This window comes from Cyprinodon tularosa, unplaced genomic scaffold (assembly GCF_016077235.1).
Source record: "Cyprinodon tularosa strain WSP-4 unplaced genomic scaffold, ASM1607723v1 ctg638, whole genome shotgun sequence".
Classification (NCBI taxonomy): domain Eukaryota; kingdom Metazoa; phylum Chordata; class Actinopteri; order Cyprinodontiformes; family Cyprinodontidae; genus Cyprinodon; species Cyprinodon tularosa.
Window position 1 is genome coordinate 94273 of NW_024039383.1, and position 19004 is coordinate 113276.

A 19004-nucleotide genomic window follows, 5' to 3' on the forward strand; every position below is an offset into this window, starting at 1 on the left:
TGTTAATTTTCCAGGGTGGAATAATTATATAATAAATCTTTTTTTTAAGAACTGGGTGCACAATTTTCTATATGGATTTTCTGTCTGTCAGTGGAGAAACCATGCACTTGTTTAGCAATTGGCTAGCTTCATGCTAGACTGGTTTTCTTAATCTCTCTTGTAAATTCTGATCTTGGCAGATTCAATGTACTAGCTGGAATATGCGGATCCTTGTCAGACAGCCTGTGGGTTATTTTGCTAGACGTAACCTATAGGTCTTTACCAAGTCTGCGGGTTCCTCACCTGAATTGTAAACCTAAACAAACAACTTGGAAAAACTGGGATGTCTTTTATACAGGCGCAGAAGGGCAAAAAAAAAAAGGGCAAAAACGTAAAAAGAAATGTTGAAACTTTAAAGATAATAACAAAATCACGTAATAATATAAAAATAAGGCATGCATAATATGGCCCATCTTCTATGACGGTTCTGAATCTTTGTTTCTGCTTCTGTCAGCCATCATTCTCTTTCTGTTTGAGTCAGCATTATCGCTCCCAGTAGTGTAATCCCAGTGGAAATATGGAAAGATAGACACATTGCACTGGACTACTGTTATCTATGGGTTAGATAAATTTTTTCTTAAATTGTTGTTTAAGGTTCAAGAAAGAAAGGATCAGAAATAAACATTGAAACAATATTATAGAATGGAAACAGAAGTCTAGTTCACATTCAAGACCTGATCTGATCTGTTTTAAGGTAACATTCATTACAAAAGCCTAAAGCGTGGGGAAAAAAGAAAAATACAATTCTAAAAATTTCATGGGGACAATCTCTAAGAGGAAAAAAAAGTATTATAGGAGATTAGAACATAATAAATGCTTGTTGTCCGGTCTTGGTCGGCTAATGATACTGTTGCACTGTTGCAAGCAAAATAATAGCATTTTTTGGTTACTGTAGCCATTTCTTTGTTTGTTTATTGGTGCATTTAGGCGGATGGTGTGGGGGAAACTTTGTTTTGCATTTCTGGTTCCAGCGGATATGTTAAGAGATTCCTTTGTCTGGTATTTCCCCAGAATCAGAGTGAAGGGAAACATGATGGATCCTGGTATTATTATTTCTTTCGCCTGCCTTATACAGGTTAAGCATTGTAACTGTGGTTTGCATCACTGGGACCTGTAACTTAGTATCCCTGAAGAACGTTTATATAAAATACCAAATTGCTGCGTATTCATAACTCTTCAGTCAATAAATTGTTTACCAAAAACTCTATTTATGTACTTTCAGAGAAACAATTTTAGCCCAGATAGTTCTAACCTTGACATCCAGTCACAACCCAGATGTCATTAAGATGCATTTTCAACCAACAGATGCTCAGTTGAATGATTCTTTGACATGTTATTTTCCTTTTCAATTGATTAATGTGGGCCCTACTCTCCTCATACCTCATACAGGGTTTTTAAATTGACCCAACATGCTCATTTAAGCCTGATAAACCTCCCTGAAAACTGCAGCATCAGCTGAACTCTATTGGAGCTTCACAAAGTACACAATATTCCTTGTGTCTTTGTGTTCAGGGTCTCAAGAGCGCAGACACCCCCAGTTATGTGTGCTTTCTGTTGGTTCATCACAAGAACACAATGAGACAGTGAGAAAGCTTGTCTTCACTGATACAGACGATTAATTACCCCCTCAACTGAGAGCAGTGTGATTAAATTAATCAAATATGGCTCAGTGATTTATATAAATATGTTTGTAGCTCCTATTCTGTCATATATTAAATTACACTAAATATACACTAAACATACATAATGAACTGTTAATAAGATGTTTCATATGCTTGCGAATTCAATCTGTGTTTTTTTTTTTTGTTCTTCTGGTACATCATCAAAATTCTTTGGTTTTCTAAGCATAGTTACTTATAATAATTCCGTCTATGTTATTTGTTCATATTTTGATGTTAAACCAAATGCTTAAAGAAGAACAGTAGAATAAAGATAGGCTATGTTAATAAAGCAGGAGTTTCAAATATCTATTTCACAAAAAAATTAAACAATTGTTCTGTTCTTCTCTCTAATGGGCAATACTAAGATTGGTTGAACTCATTAATATTAGTTAGTTAAGCAGACATGCAGGTATAGCTTATCGTCAGTAGTTTTAAAATAGAGTTACCTTTGATCAAACTGATGAGAGTAATTCCAAAAACACTCAGTTCTCATTCATATATCAGAGTGGGTAGAGGTGGATAGAATAGCCAAATAATATACTCCAGTAAGAGTAGGACTACTTCAGCATTTCTTTGCCATCCAAGAAATGACTCAGGAGTATTTCGGTATAAAACTGTTCGAGTACTGATTAGCTGTTCATATCATGGACTTAAAATTTTAATATTTTGTTAGATAGAGAAAGACATATAGTTCTAAGTAAAAGCCTAACTACATGCATCAAATAAAACGAAACAGAGAAAAACACTTGTCAAATCTATGATCAGTTTTTTTGCACTATAAACCTTATGAAACCCATCATTTTAGTAACAAATGCATGCTGTTCATGGTAAAACATGGTAAAGTACCTTTGGTGACAACATCCACAGTTTACTGTGTATTCAGTTTCAATTCAGTGTATTTATATGGGGCCAATTCACAACACATGTCATCTCAAAGCACTTTACAGAGGCAATTCAACCAGTTCATACTGTCAAATTGATTCAAAGTTTTCTATCTAAGGAAAGCTAGTTGATTGCATCGACTCATTGAAAAGAAGGCAATCCTTCATACTAAGAATGCTTGTAGCGATAGTGGAGAGGAAAACTCCCTTTTAGCAGGAAGAAACCTCTAGCAGAACCAGACTCAGGGTGAGCGGCCATCTGCTGAGGCCGACTGAGGTTCAGGGAGAAAGAAGCAGACATAGAAAAAGAAGCAGAGATATAAAAAGGCAACTGTCAACCAGCTTCACAGGTGGCCCTGTCCAGGAAACACACAGCCAGTCAGACGAACTCTGAGCCAGCTCCCATGTCAGAGGATGAAGAGAGCAGTTACAGTTAGTCACAGTCAGAGACTTGACCTCCACTTGTCACAGCAGACTCAGTGTATGGTAAAGTAAATGTATATTAGTAAATGTAAGTGGTTACTACCCACCTGTGATTGTAGGCCTTTCCTTTCTGCAAGCTGCTCATTAGTGAGGAAGTAGAGGGGGTGGGGGGGGGGGGGGGGGGGGGGGGGCAACCTCTGGCCATATGACTGGACAGAAGTTTGGTTACTAACAGGTTTTCTCTAACATAACCACACAATGCCTATTAAAGCTTTTAAATTAATCTCTGATCGTTTATCCATTTCATATGTCTACATACTGCAACTCATTTAGCAAATCCCAAAAGTCTGCAAAGCACTAAACACAACACCGGGGGGCAAGTTTAAAGAATTTAAGCTTTATATTTACTGCATCATTACGTGTTCTTTTTCTTCACACTTTTGATGTCTTTATTTTTCATCTGCAATGTAGAAAATTATAATAAACATGGATTCATTTAATAGAGTCGCTTATTTGATTTATTTCATATTGCTGTTTTTGTTGTTTTTCTTATTCTGGTCATTGTGAGTTTTTTTACGTATGTTCTAATGTAGCCTGTTTAGTTATTCTTCCATTTAGGGCATAGTTATCCAGCATCCATCAAAACACACTTTTTATAGTAAGGCTGAGAAGCAATTAACAGTTACAGGTAAATTCTTTAGAATAAAAATGGGATGTGCTTTCAACGCATAATCATGGATCTTTATTGAGTGCACGTGCAAAAAAAGATGTCAAATATTTTCTCATAAATGATACAATAAAAGAAGAGCAAAATGGTAAAGCAGTACTAAGGCAGGTAATGTGGGAACTGATGTGTGAGATTTTTAAATTATGCCCCTCAGCTAAATCATGCATCTAAGTGGAGAAGTGAAAATGGAGAAAATCCTTTATTTTACCAACTTATTTCCCACCAATATTTAACCTGTTTCAGTTTACCAGGTGATCCAATATCAGGGTGTTTTGGGGAACCTCAAACTCCAAACCAACTTTAGACATGTCAGCAGTGTTTATAGTCCATTAGCAGACTGTAACACTAAAATGTGTTTTTCTCTTTTTATCATTTTTCCACAGATAAAATGTTGCTGCATGGGAGTATGTTGCTTGGCTTCCTTTGCCTGGGACACGCCAGCACTGCCTGGGGTTTAGCCCGTTTGCTGGACAACACAGAGCTTCGCTCAGCATTCTCAGTGTCACGCACTAATAGCATGGAAGGAGGGCCAAAAATGACAGTGACCTTTGACACCGTTTACGTCAACATCGGTGGGGACTTTGATGCTAAGGCTGGACTGTTTCGCTGCCGCATCCCAGGGGCCTACTACTTTTCCTTCACAGTGGGAAAATTCCCTCACAAAGACCTGTCTGTGATGCTGATGAAGAACCGGAATGAGGTGCAGGCCATCGTGTATGAGGAGAACGCCGGAGAGGAGAGGAAGGTAATCTGAGAAAAAGCTATAAAGAAAAAGATTTTTAGAAGACTCAGAAATGTTTAGCCATCATTTCTGACTCTTTGTGAAATATTTGCACAATATTTTAGCACTTTTCTTTAATAGCAGTTGTTAATCAGCATTAGATAAAAATCTATGAAAGTTGAGGAGCTCCATCATACAGCAACAACTGGGAGCAGAGAAGCTCTTAGTATCAAAAGCAGTCAGTTTAGGAGGTTGAAAAAATATTCCAACCTTAGGAGGTTCTCAAAACATCTTAATAGGTAGAGATTCTAGACTGGCTGATTGGACGATACGGTGCCTGGTCATATCTATATATGAGTGCCTAACTAGTTGGTTTGTTGCCAGGTAACTGCAGAGCTGAATGATATGCTGATGAAAGTATTTCAGCTCTCTGATCCATGTTTTGCTGGAACAGGAATGCTTCTAAAAGTTCAGGGGTTGTAACTCTGAAGGTCTGTAGTTTGGCACCCTTAATGAACTAGTATTCAAACTTTTTTGCACTGTTCACATTTTCTAACACCAAAAACACATTTTCAAAGTATTCTATTATTATTTTCCCCAGAGATAATCTGGTCAGAGTTGATGTGAAGGTGGATGGATCTATATACAGGTTAATCCAGGAAGAATACTGGTTAGAGGCTGGAGATTGAAGTAGATGCTTGCAGGACAATGAACCCGAATAAAGCATAATTATGTAATAGAAAAGCTTAGTGAAATCCAATTCATAATCTAAGGCAATAAATTCAGACCAGAAGTCACAGGCTGTCTCTCTACTCCAAAAAAAGAAACTTAAAAACAATCTACTGGACTTTGTTCTCTCGTTTGAAGACGTTTCGCTTCCCATCCAGGAAGCTTTCTCACTTCAAAATGTCAGGAATAGCGTTGAGTTCGAACTCAACACTGTTTCTGACCTTTTGATCAAACTTGGAAACAAAGACCAGTAGATTGTTTTTAAGTTTCTTTTTTTTAGAATTACTATGACCTGGATGACTGAGAATCTTCACCAGATCTCTCTCTACTAAACTTGTTATTTTGCAACAGCAGGTACAGAGCTGTCCTAAAGGATATAAAGCTGTGACTACACAATTTCCTATAAGCTATAAGGTAGTTTTGCAATCCAATTCCAACATCGGTTTCAGTTTGGGAAAACTTTAACATGGCCAAATGTGGAGGTTAAATCTGTTGTTTGAAAGATGGATATTCATGATAAAATTGTTTGATGAACTGAAACATTTAGGTACAAACAAAAATCCTCAAAAAACATTTGTGATCGGGGAACTTTACTTTTCACAGTTCTTTCATTATGAAGAACACAAAAATAGAACTATGACTTTGAGGATTTATTATGCTGTACTGAAAGCAAAAGGCAATGCGGATTTTAATCATCTACCAGTTTAAAGTGATATGTACTGAACAGGCACCTAATATTGTGGATCAGAATATTTCTCTTGGGATACCTTGAAGGTCTTTAATCATGTCAGAGCTTAGATTAAGCCTTATTGCAGGGGTTTATAGTTTTTGGGGGAATTGATGATTCGTAGAGGCTTACTCCTCTGTGATTGAATCATGTTTGTTGTCGGCATCCTTGATGTAGAACAGGGCAGATTTTGCCCCACCCGCAGAGCTAATACAATCTGATTAAATCCTCAGGTGCAGAGTCAGAGCGTCATGCTGCAGCTGGAGTTTGGTGACACCATCTGGCTCCGTCTCCATGGTGACCCTCGCTACGCCCTCTACAGCAACACTGGACACTACACCACCTTTAATGGTTACCTCATCTACCCCGACACCTACAGCTACCAGACCCACCATCACCAGCACCATCCCACATATAACCCTCAGCAGGAGGACCTCCAACTGCAAAACACAGAGCAAATCAAGTCCAAGGCAGGAGACTCAGAGAAGGAGGAGCTACACAGAGAAGAGGAGGAAGAAGTGCAAGAGTATGATGATGAAGAGGATGATGGGAGATCCGCCTTCTCTGTGGGCCGTACCCAAAGCATTCTGGGAGTCAACCAGGTGGGCATGCTGCAGCATCGACCAATCAGCTTTGACACAGCTTTCGTCAACATTGGAGAGGACTTTAACGTGACGGAGGGTGTGTTTACCTGCCGCGTCCCTGGGGCATACTACTTCTCCTTCAACGTGGGCAAGCTGCCCCAGAAGACACTTTCCGTGAAGCTGATGAAGAATCGTCTGGAGGTGCAGGCGATGATCTATGATGACAGCCAGGGTGAGAAAGCTCTGCAGAGTCAGAGTGTGATGCTGGCACTGAAACCAGGGGACATAGTCTGGCTCTACTCTCACCAGAGAGACGGATTTGGAGCCTACAGCAACCACGCCAAGTACATCACCTTCACTGGTTTCCTGGTTTACCCAGACATCCCCCAAAGCCCCTCCGCCGCTGTCACGACCAGCCAATCATATTCTGCCAAGAGGCCTTAACTAGAGCTGAATGGTTAATGACTGAGCACCCTGAGTAGGATTCATGTAAAGTGTCAAATGCTACACAGGGCATCAGAACGTGTTTGAGTCCCAACTGCTTTCTGGCTTCTTTCCTCTTCATACGAATTCCTTCTCAAAGTCAAAGGAGTTTGGACTCACCTAATAGAAAATCTATTTAGTTCATGTCTAATGGCTTCCAAGGTCCACTTTCTATCTCACTTGAATAGGAATACTTCCGTCTAAAATCAAAATTCTTCAGTCGTTCGTTCGTTCGTTTCATGATTAGATCAACACTTTATTTGGTCCAGACGCATGGTGATGCATCTGGGTCCAATTCGTTCTAGTTGTATCTCATGTTTTAAATCAACTTTATTTCTCACACAATTTTACAGAATATACAAAGTCAAATTCAGTTAAATATGACCTGATTTAGATCTAATTTCATTTATTTCAACTTAATTCAAATTTATTCTAATGGACACTGATATCGATCCATTTGCAGCTTTCTGTGACAGCTACCCTACACAACCACACTTCCACAAATTCCAACTAAAGGAATTCCTTTGGGAAAAAAAGTAATTATTTTAAATGAGAGGATAAATATAACAGGATAATATAAAACAAAAATATCCTTACAAGTTAACTCAAATATACCAAAGAGTGGAACCCATTTGATTGGATAGTGTCTGCAGTTTCAGCCCTTAGACGAAGCACTCAGGGTGCACTTCTAACTTCATCCACTGGAAACGTGTGAGTCTTAGATATTCAACATTTCTTAATGGAATATTCCTTGAAGTGCTGTCGGGTTGCTGTCAAAGACTTGATGTTTCTGCTTGTGAGTAATATGTCTCTTTACTTGTTATGTCACTAGCATGTAAATGAATGTAAACTATGTGGTCAAATTAGTCCTTTTTCCCCCATATTTGAGGTTTGATGTTGTTTTCTTGGGCACAGCTGGAGCAAAGGATCACAGGACGGACCTGACACAGATTTGGAGCGTGTTCAGGACTCTGTGTCCTTATAACTGTTGACCGCATGCTTCCTCCGAGCCTGCGGGAATCTGGAACATAATTTGATTTCTAATTCTAGCAGCATTTATTTCACGTCTTCAGACAGAGCCCACTGTGGGGAAAATTGAATTGATTCTCCCAGGCTGCAATGATGTGCTTATCTAATTTCACAGCGCTGGGAGCAAGATGATACAGTTCAAACTGTCATGAACCCTTCTTTTATCAAACAGGCTTGTCCCCTGGGTGACCACTGGGGTTCAATTTGAGTTTTGCTGAACATTCAGATGTTTTTCTTAAATTTGTTGGTAATTTATGAGAAGCAAAGGGTGGAATATCTTTGAGATGCAATACCCTGATTTTAATCCAATTAGCCGCTATTCCCAAAAGAAAAATGACTTACAGTTAAAAATCAGCAGCAGTGAAAAGAGCAAGGGAGAGCACTCCACAGATCTGCAGAAATTTATTCCAAAAATGTATGTTTAAGATGCAAATCTCACTGCGTATTTAATGAAAGCCTATTTCTAAATCAAATTCAAAAACAGCACACGCTGTGAAAAGAGATTTCTGTTATAAATTGCAAAGATAACTGCATTTTAAAAAGGAAAACCCTAATAAATGTATTCCCTTTTGACATATTTATAGGGGGAAAAAACAAGCAAAATATGAAAACCTATAAATCTCTAAAGATAAATCTTGAAGACTGCAGAGACTTTTAGGATACTAAAATCTGGTTATTTTTCTCTCCCAGTAGGAGCAAACAGTGAATGTGTTTCACGGCAGATGATATATTCAGTCGCAGCATAAACCTCTTTTCATCTTAGCCTCAGTGTTAGAGTGGGGCATGTATATACAGACCTGTGATTCAGTGGGCCGAGTACAGTTCAGGAAATTATGTTGATTCTACCCAGAACCTCTGGTGTGCAAGGCTCAGAGACTTGTGTTATCATGCATGCATGTAACTAAAAAAACAAAATATTTTCTCACAATTACTGTGCAATTTCAGAAGGTCAGTAGATGCCTGTTTCCTATTTATTTTATTTTTATGTGAATTATGTGTACAGTTTTAAAAACGTGCTTCTCTGTTTATGATGCTTTAGATCAAAGATTGTGTAATAATATTTAATATTCAGATATGGATAAAAATGTGGGTTTGTTTTTATTCAGTTATCAAAACAAAGAGTTGTGTTCTGCATTGCCAAAAAAGAAAAAACTGCATTGGGAAACTGTTTTGACCCTTGTTGTCTGCCGTAGTCTGACTTAAACTGTTTGACATGTTTAAATTGATTCTTACATGTAAAGTGAATGCAGCAAAACTGTGCATTGAAATAAAAGAAAGATGACAAACAAGCAGGGCTGTTTTTATTCATCAGGGGTGCAGCGCCACCTGGTGTTTTGTTTTTCATTTGTGGCACATAAATCCACAAGTGAAACAGTAAATAAGACAGAGGTAAGAGAACAAAATCTACTATGCAGCAAAAAATAAACTACAAGTACAGAAAATGAATAAAGTTGATTAAGTAAATTTCTGAATGATTGATTCGTTTTATTCTTTTAAATTAATTTAAAATCAACTTTCCTGTATTGTTTATTAATAGAAAATAGCTGTTTAGACTGCCACCATCTACTGCTATACATTCTGTTATTTTATATTTTCATATTAAAATCCTTAATATGTTAGTAGGTGGTGCTCAGAGGGACATATGGTAACAAAGTGAAGATTTTATACAATCTGCTGGTCTCCTTTGATGATATTCATAGCCTAAATTTTTGGTCTAAATAGAGATATTTGGGGTTAAAAAAAATTACAAGTCGGAACAGAGATGTGGAAGTTGATTGGACGTGTTTTTGTTTTCATGTTAAAAGCCCTGAGATCCTTCCTGATGTGGTCTGATCATCTAAGCCAGGGGTGCTTAACTCCAGTCCTCAAGAGCTACCATCCTGTAACTTTTTGATCAGGCATCCCAACCTCGGTCCTCGAGGCCCACTGTCCTGCAGGTTTTAGAGGTTTCCCTTCTTTAGCACAGCTGATTATATTGATTGCAGTAGACCAAAAGCCTGTTAATCAGCTTTCAATTAAAATCAGCTGTGCTGGAGCAAGGTAACCTCTAAAACCTGCAGGACAGCGGCCCTCGAGGACCGAGGTTGGGGATGCCTGTTTTAGATGCATCTCTTTGCACACCTGAATCTAAAGCCTCAATCCCCTCATTTAGCCCAGCAGAGGCGTGGTAACGAGCCACTCATTTGATTCAGGTGTGTTAAAAATGGTTGCATCAAATAGTTGCAGGATAGTAGTTCTTGAGGACTGGATTTGAGCACCCCTGATTTACACCAATATCAGACTAATTATAATCTTTTATTCATTTGAACCTCTTTTTCCGGGGTGGACTGATAGAGATAAAACTTCACAAAGGCAGAATTTTACACTCGGGCTCAGTAATATATATCTATATAAACACAGGCTTTTTGTAGCCAGCAAGAACTTTGGATTAAATCTGGCTTGACATTTGATCACCTTCTTGGCAGAATTCATTTTCAAACATAACTAATTATGAAGCTTAGTGGTGGAGCATCATGCCAAGTGTCTCAATGTCTTTTTAAAACATTTTCTACATAACTTCTTCTGCTGTAAGTGCTTGTGTGTGAGGTAAGCTACTCCCTGTGGCGACTAATAAAATACCCATCTATGGCCGTTAGGCTACCAGTTTTATGGGGAGACACTTAATTGGTGGATGAACCTTAGCTGGTACCTATAAATTCACCTGGAAAATCAAACACTAGACTAGACGGTTAAACCCTGGAACCAGTTGAGTTTTCCGACATTAAGATCCCAAACACGTCAAGTTTAGAATGAATGCATCTTCCAAAAAAAACAAAACTCTACACTTTTAAGAATAGAAGCGAAATGTTCCTCCAGGTTCATGTTAGGACCTTTTTCACAGCTAAAATAAATTGAGGTTGATATCTAACCTCCTGAGGAGGGTGTGTATAGGAGTTATTTGATCTGAGTGTATAATTTTTACCACATTGGTGATAAGAAAAAAAATCCACTGTAAATTCAAAAATCATTAACACTTAAATTATCAGGATGAACACGGTCAAAATGAAAGCATGTACATGTCTGACCAACAGTCACTGTAAACAAACAAAACAGTGCAGGAAAAAATAAGCTATTGAAAACATGGTTACCGTAATTTGTTTAAAGAAGGTTGGTACATGAATTTGCAGAAGAAGAATCTCTCATCTCAGTCACTATAAAACCTTTGGCTCTTTCTACTCCGCTTTCTCCTTAACCAAAACAAAACAGTAAAGTTGCAACAGAAAGCTGTTCTAAAATAAAAACTCAAAGCACAATAAGAAAGGTCCAGCGTTGGTTTTATTATTAGCTTTTATTTACATAAATATTTCAGATTGGGCTGTCTGGCAGGACGCAAACAACATGTAGGTGAAAGTGTACTAGGTTTGAACTGAGTGACGTCACTTATTCTCTGGGGCTGAGTCTCCTGCCTCCAGTTTTGGCGCAGCCTCCTTGGGATCTCGGTACGCTGGGAACACCTCCCAGGGTGTGTTCAGGTCGAACTTCCTGAACTCCTGTGCCAGCTCAACGGGCTCAGCCACCACCCGCTTCAGCTCATCATCATAACGCACCTGTGAAGGGAAACAATGCTCAGCTCAGAAACATAATATATCTCTAGGTCTCCTCACTCAGATTGGGACATTCTTAAATGCCCCCAGGCTTTTTCAAATTCTAAACAAGATTGTTTATTGATATCTTTATCATTTTTTTCATAAAAAGTAATCTTGACATTTAAATATAAAGAAAGAAAAAACAAATTAAAAATGGACCAATCACACACATCTATTTAGACAAAGCAAGAACCTTGGCATAAATGTAGTGTTTGAGCGCTTCCCCATCTAAAAGAGACCAGCTTTGTAGAAAAGGGATAACAACTGTTTTCATAGAATCAGAGGAAAAACTCAGCTAAAAGGGGTCAAAATAAGATCAAAATCGGCACCAGCTGATGTTAAAGAGCAACATCAGAGAGAAAAACCAAAGAAAGATAATTTTACATGAATGGCTGTTGGTTTGCAGTAGTCTTCCAACAGAAAGCTGCGCTTTCCTCTGGTTGGAGTCACAGTGAAAACCAAGATGAAACCAGTTTATTGGTGCTAAAGCCATAGCTTTCATCCAGCAGCAGTAAATCAATCAGCGCAAAGCATACACTAGCACCAGTTTAACACCACAATACATAAAAAAACAATAATGTGAACTTGTATTTCATTTACTGAGATAAAAAGAACAATGTCACTGCTGTCAAAATTGAACAAACCGGTAAAAAAAAAAAAAAAAAAAAATTCCACTTTATAACAGGCTCCTTTAAGACACCACATAAAAGTACAGAACAGAATTTGATATTTGCTCTGAATGGTGGTTACATTAGTGCGCTTGTGCTCTGAGAAGGTTGCAAGTACCTGGTTTGATCCCTACATCCTGCACTCTAGGTCCCTGAGGAAGACCTTAACCCCACACTGCTCCCCAAGGGGATGGGTTAAATGCAGAGAGGTAATTTCTCCATTGTAAGATAAACACAGTTCAATTTCTTTCTTCTTTATTTCTGAACAAACTTTGGGGAAATTAGTAAAAAAGTCCATTTTGGAAAAAAAAAAGACAGTTTTAAAAGGATTTCAAACATTAATTAAGTTCTTCAACACCAAATATAAAATTCTGATAATAAATACACAATAAGTGTCCTTTTCATTGTAGTTGAAGGAACCACTTCATTCCTCATTTCAGCACAGCCTATAGTTGCTGATTTTCCTTCCAGCTATTTAAACATTACCGGTAAACTACCTTTGGGTTTGATGGAGGTTCTGAATCACCTCTGTGCTTATTAGAAAAGATAATCCAATTACTGTTTGCAATCAGTTTATTCACTTTATACTGACAATGTGAACAAGGCCATGATAGCTGTACAGACTGAATATACAACCAGAGGAGGAACAGTCCAAAGCTTCCTCCACTCCCCTAGGTGTACTTGAACTATGATTTCAAACGATGAATTAAATCAATCAGGTCAAAGAACATCCGAGCGTTAAGCTCAAACTCGGGCAGAACTCACCTCTACGTATCCTGATAGAGGGAAGTCCTTTCTGAAGGGGTGACCCTCAAAGCCGTAGTCTGTCAGGATGCGCCTGAGGTCAGGGTGGTTGGCAAAGAACACCCCAAACATGTCCCACACCTGTTGCCATACAAATTCACTCAGTCAATCACAGCTTCCAGCCTTCCCGTTAAGTAGAAACGGCGGTGACTCACCTCCCTCTCGTACCAGTTGGCGGCCTTGTGGACGGACACTGCAGAGTCCACTGGCGTCAACTCATCTGTGTACGTCTTGACACGAATACGGGAGTTGTAACGCAATGACAGCAAGTTGTACACAATCTGTAAAGGGAAATCAAAATATCTGGGTTATTAACTGTACCAGGAACACAATCAATTTCCTTTCTGGTGTCTACCTAACGACTCAAGTGTTCACTTTATCATAGCCGCAGAAACTAATAGTGAAGGAACAGCATGTGACCAGAACATGTAGAAGTGAGGCTCAGAAACTAAGAAAAAGGCTCTTCAGCATAAATTGAAATAAAAACAGAACAGTTAAACAGTTCAGAAGTAAGTTGGGGGTGTAATCTTAGAGCAGCCATAACTAAAATGGTCATACAAAAAATAAATATTTTAGCATCCGAGCTTTGCTGCCAGCAATGTCAAAGCAAGATAGCTTCTCAATACAACATAAAAAGTTAAGAAAACCCCAGAAATTCATATTAACTTGTATATTGAAGCTTTATATCTCTAAGATTTTATTTTAGGTTGTTATCTAATACATTTTGGGTTAAGTATTTATCACCCAAACACAAAAAAGATCTATTTGAAACTGGTCAAAACTTCACATTTTTTATAATAATTTTCAGATTTCGGGAAAGAATCAGTGATGTTTTTTTTAAATAACTGAACAACAGAATGAATAAACATCATTTAAGTTTCTTGCTTATCACACTATGCAATATTTTAACTAAACAAATTTGTATTTGTAAACAGATCTACTTATGAAGAACTGTCAGTTATCATTTGTGGGACTTACAATACATTTAAATCTTTAAAAATATATTACAATAAATAATGTGAACAATTAGACATTTTTTTGTTTTTTCTTTGGCTGTTTCTTTTAGCAGCAGATGATAAAAACCTCTTCCCTGTGATCCTCCTCCTTCCTGGCTGTTCAGTATCCAAACTATGTACAACTCCTTCACACAGATCCAAACCTCTCAGTCTTATATTCTCGGTTCATCTAATTGTGTCTCAAAACTGAGCTGCCGTTATTTCTGATTATAAAATAGCTCTTCATAGCAGCTTTCATTCTATTCTTGTAAACCCATCGGCTATTAATCATCACCGACATTGTCTCCATGTAAAGTGCACCGCCCATTTCTTTGGATGGTTGACCCTCTGATACTCAACCACCTTCAGAAACTCCACTGTTTGTAGCATTACTATTCCTCCCATCCGTCTTTCATTCAGGCAGGGACCATTTCCTCCTTTTCTGGCAGCCTGTCCACCAGCAATGAAAACCATACACTTCTTTCTTGTTGTCCTTAAAGCTACAGTGTGTAATTTTCAGCGACATCTAGCGGTCAGACTACAGACCACAGACCGCAGCAACATGAACATCTCCCCCCCACCGCTTCTCCCCCCCACCGCTTCTCCCCCCCAACAGTACGGCGAGCGTTACGGGACAAAATTTCTTCTACGACGTCCACATCACCTACCCTCTCAAGTGATGAGGTTTGTTTACATAGATAATTTTACAGATAGTATTTCATTAGTCTGTGTAGGGTATAGATTTCATGTAGACTTAAGATAATAAATATACCCGTTATTTTTTCTACATCGTTGTGACGTCTTGGTGACCTGCTTTGCATGGTGATATAAACAGACGAAGTAATTGTAGTCATTAGTTTAACAGCGAGATTGTGTTCGCTGGAAGAATATATATCCCCCGTTTACAGAGTCCAAGTCATTTTGGTGGCACGGGGGTTACAACGCGAGGGAGAGGACGAGGGCGAAGGCAGGGAGGCCGTGCAGCTAGGGCCAGGCGAGAGAGGGGAGCCAGCGGGGTGAGAGCAGAGGAGGAAAGGCTTGAAGATCTCCAAAGGAGCCGGAGAGAAGTAACCGAGGTATATATCCAGAAAATTATTTTACAGAAAATTACTGAATCATTACCTGTGAAACGTCAGGGACGTTGCTGAATAAGTATACTGGAGAGTAACAGCATCATCACGCAGCATGTTATTGTTTTAGACAGGTCTGAGCATCCTGTACTCCAAAAACTGCAGTGATATTAGACAATTGTGTGTGTAGGATTAATTACCTGTCCAAGAGAAAACTGGCAACTTGAGCGTCACTTTGAAAACCTTTTTCCTCCATCAGTGACTTCCATCGTGTAAATGTCCTGCCAATGTTGATCCGTGTTTTTTGCCGTTTCTTGTCACGCTTGCGTTTATTCTCGTCGTGTTTCCGCTTCTTAGATGACGGGGGTTCGGTGTCCGCCGCTTTTCGTTGTGATACAGAGTAGGCATGATCCTCCATTCGTCTGATGTTTGGCCACACAGTGCCAAACAGTTTGCAAAGTCACTCACGCCTGCCGCCTTGTTCACCTTTCTTGTTACTGAGGCGCAGTATACCTGCTTCTTCTTCTTTGGTTTCAGGCAGACTAAACGCTTCTCAGGCATAATACTGCCATCTACTGTTCAGTACCGTCTCAGTTCATCTCTCTCAACTTGCCGTAGTTATTTTTGAGCGTCATGGGAGATCTCGCAATCGCTAGTTTGTTGCCTCTGCGCTTGCCGTAGCGCAAAGATGTCAGCCTCCATGGCTGCGAGACCCGCTCCTATGTAATTATAAATAACGAATTCTAAGGCAACGCAAATATTATGGTTAAAAGGCTGAGCTCATAGGTGATGATAAATAACATAGTTATGTATAATATATTAAATTTCTGACTTTATATGCCTGTAATTATTACACACTGTAGCTTTAAGAGTTTCTCTTCTTGGCCCTTTTAAAACTTCTAATTTACAACCATAAATAGATTTAATTTAATAGAGTTTTGTTTTAAATTTTAAATTGCTGAAATAAAAAATAATATCAAATCCGAACTTAATCCCAGCAGCTCAGCCGATTATTGTCCAACAATCTGAAACTAAAGTGATGTAAAAACATGTGTTAAAGAAGTTCTGAACCAACCTCAAAGCGGATCTGCCGTGAGGGGATGTCCACAGCGGTGAGGTCGATCATGTTCCTGAACTGAGCGTTGGTGTGGTCTCTCAGAAAGGTCAGCACTGGGATCACACCGTCAGGATGAATCATCACCTCCAGCTCATTATAACATGTCACCTTAAAATAAGAAATAAAGTTAATTCTAATTAGCTTCGCCTTTTTCTAAAAATCTAATTTAGAGTTGTAACTTTTTGCTGAATTAGTGACCTGTAAACAGCAGGAGCACTGTATAAGCTTTGAACTTACCTGCACCTGCTGGATGTATTTTGGCATGATTTCCGCCACATACTCTCCAAATGCTGCCAGCTGGTTGTGGGTGACAGCATCCTTGGGTCTGACTGTGGCTGTTCAAACCGCAAAACATAAATGGTTGCTTAGTTATTTATACACTATGCTATAGCAACACATGCATATATACATTAAATATAACACAATTTGGCTTTATCAAAACTAATTTATTTCACTCATTTATTCAAGTTGAACTCTGGAGAGCAGAGATCCCCCGACTGATGCACCTCTGATCGTCTGTGCAGTAACCGTTTCACATTCATTTGTTTGTGAAGGTAATCAGTCATCAATTGACATGGGATTGTTTTTTTTAAATATATATATATAAAAAAAAAGATGTAAGCTCAGATTTCTCCTTTTTTAAATTAAAATAAGTAAGGCTCAAACAATCGGTTATTGAAATATTTGTCAACTAATTCAGTAATTGATTAATCATTAACTGGAGTATAGACTCTGAAACATGCCTTTAGATGAGAGAGCAACACACTTAGAGCAGTAATAATACCAAAATTTATGAAAAGATGTATAAATATTTTTCATTTAAGATTTTAAAAAATCATCCCGTCAATATGTCAATATACTCTATCCAGAACTCCACAAGTTTTAAAGTTTTAGTTTCCCTTGGTTTAAATCTGTATCAAATCTTCTTTAAGGAAGCTTTTGCTATACATCCATCTATCCATCCGTTTTCTGTCACGCTTATCCCTGCTGGGGTCGCAAGGGGTGCCCATCTCCAGCTGTCTACGGGCAAGAGGCGAGGTACACTGTGGACAGGTCGCCAGTCCATTGCAGGGCAAAACAGAGACAAACAGGAAAAACAACCATTCAAGCACACGCTCACACCTAAAGAGAATTTAGAAAAGCCAATTATCTAAACAGTAATGTTTTTGGACTCTGTGAGGAAGCCGGAGTACCCGGAGAGAACCCATGCATGCTCAGGGAGAACATGCAGAAAGACCCCGGGCCAAGAATTGAACCCACAGCCTTTTTGCTACAAGGCACTGAGCAGCCCTATCCTTTTGCTATCCAATTAATTAAATGATTATTATCATTATGATTATACATTATGATCATTAGTTGCAGCCTAAAAATAACCCACACTCACACCAATTCGCCCACACAAACTCCCTAACTAAATACTCCACTGAAGACGATGGTTAATATTCAAACATTAAGTAGAGGGGAGGGGTGGCCTAGTGATTAGGGCATAGAGCTTGGAATCCTGAGGTTCTGAGTTCGAGCCCCCCTCCCACACACTGCCACTCTGGCTCCCTGAGCAACACCCCACACTGCTCCCCAAGGGGATGGGTTAAATGCAGAGGTAAATTTACCAATGTGAGATCAATGAAGTTCAATTATTAATAGAGATATGGTGTGTCTGTCAGCATGTATTAGTCTACCTCTATAAATTAAGGAGTAGAAAAGGGATATAAGGGGAAACTGCACTAAATGAAGTATATGCTAGATCTGTTTCTCTTATAACTTATGTTGCGATGGCAGTGTAAAGAGGAACTATAAACTGAATTAAAATCTAATTCTATCCGGAAAGTAACGTCTTACTCCTAAGACGTAACAAATGCTGTATCATAAGATCAGCACTAGTCCATCTTAATAGTGGCTCAGTTAAATATTAGAGTCTGCATCATTGGCTCGATAGATGTTAATACTCACGGCGAGTCTCAGTGGTGGAGCTCTGCGCTCTGATCTGTTGCTGCTGCAGGAGACACGAAGCCCGGGCAACTGAGGGAGATACAGGTACAACAATTACACCAACCAAATATGCTCCAGCTGATAACCCGCTGTGGTCTAACAGTGTATAACAGCTAAACGTCGCCAGTTTGAGAATAACAGCGTTAGCTACTTCGAAGGTCAGTCGGAGATTTGAAGGCTAATGAACAAAATTACCAGCTTAATGAACATGCCGATATGTGTAAATTAATGGTTAGATCTATAGCATACAAGCAGTTTAATAACGAACGACCTGCACGTCAACTTACCATTAAAACTTCGCCCAAGACCTCCACGGACAAACCTCACCAACGACGCCGCCATGTTTACACCGCGCTCCTAAAGTTACGTAAACCGAACCTATGTCGCCCCCTAAAGGCGTGGAGGGGAAATCCCAGAAAATTGAAGGTTTTCAGTTGTTTGGTTTGTTGGGTTTTTTTTATTAAAAAACTATGCTTTGCGTTTGAATTAGTATATTCACTGCACCAATTTTGTTTTTAGTCACAAACATGTCCAAAGAGAATGACATACACCAAAAATGACTAGGCTAACACAAAAATACTGCTACACTGTACTGCCTTTAAACCCATTGTTTTCAGTTTAAAGTTTAACTTCAAAGCTGACTTAAATAAATATCAACTTCATTTTGTGGCTATGAAATTATACATTTAGTTTATAATTTGCTGCAGAAAAAAATAAATATAATTTGATCA

At 38.7% G+C, this 19004-nt stretch overlaps 2 protein-coding genes across 2 annotated transcripts; one reads left to right on the plus strand and one right to left on the minus strand.

Annotated features, from left to right (window-relative positions):
• Positions 1-4116: 4116 nt before the first annotated feature.
• On the plus strand, positions 4117-9293 carry c1qtnf4 (C1q and TNF related 4). The gene is made up of 2 exons (XM_038308465.1): positions 4117-4476; positions 6142-9293. Exons 1-2 carry the CDS (start codon positions 4120-4122, stop codon positions 6934-6936), a joined length of 1152 nt encoding a protein of 383 aa, XP_038164393.1. The 5' UTR covers positions 4117-4119; the 3' UTR covers positions 6937-9293.
• A 2008-nt stretch (positions 9294-11301) lies between these two features.
• Positions 11302-18679, minus strand: ndufs3 (NADH:ubiquinone oxidoreductase core subunit S3). Its single transcript, XM_038308466.1, has 7 exons — positions 18561-18679; positions 18235-18303; positions 16522-16619; positions 16243-16392; positions 13258-13383; positions 13064-13183; positions 11302-11591 (listed from the first exon to the last, which is right to left on the minus strand). The coding sequence occupies exons 1-7, from the start codon at positions 18613-18615 to the stop codon at positions 11421-11423; spliced, it is 789 nt and encodes a 262-aa protein (XP_038164394.1). The 5' UTR covers positions 18616-18679; the 3' UTR covers positions 11302-11420.
• Positions 18680-19004: the final 325 nt, after the last annotated feature.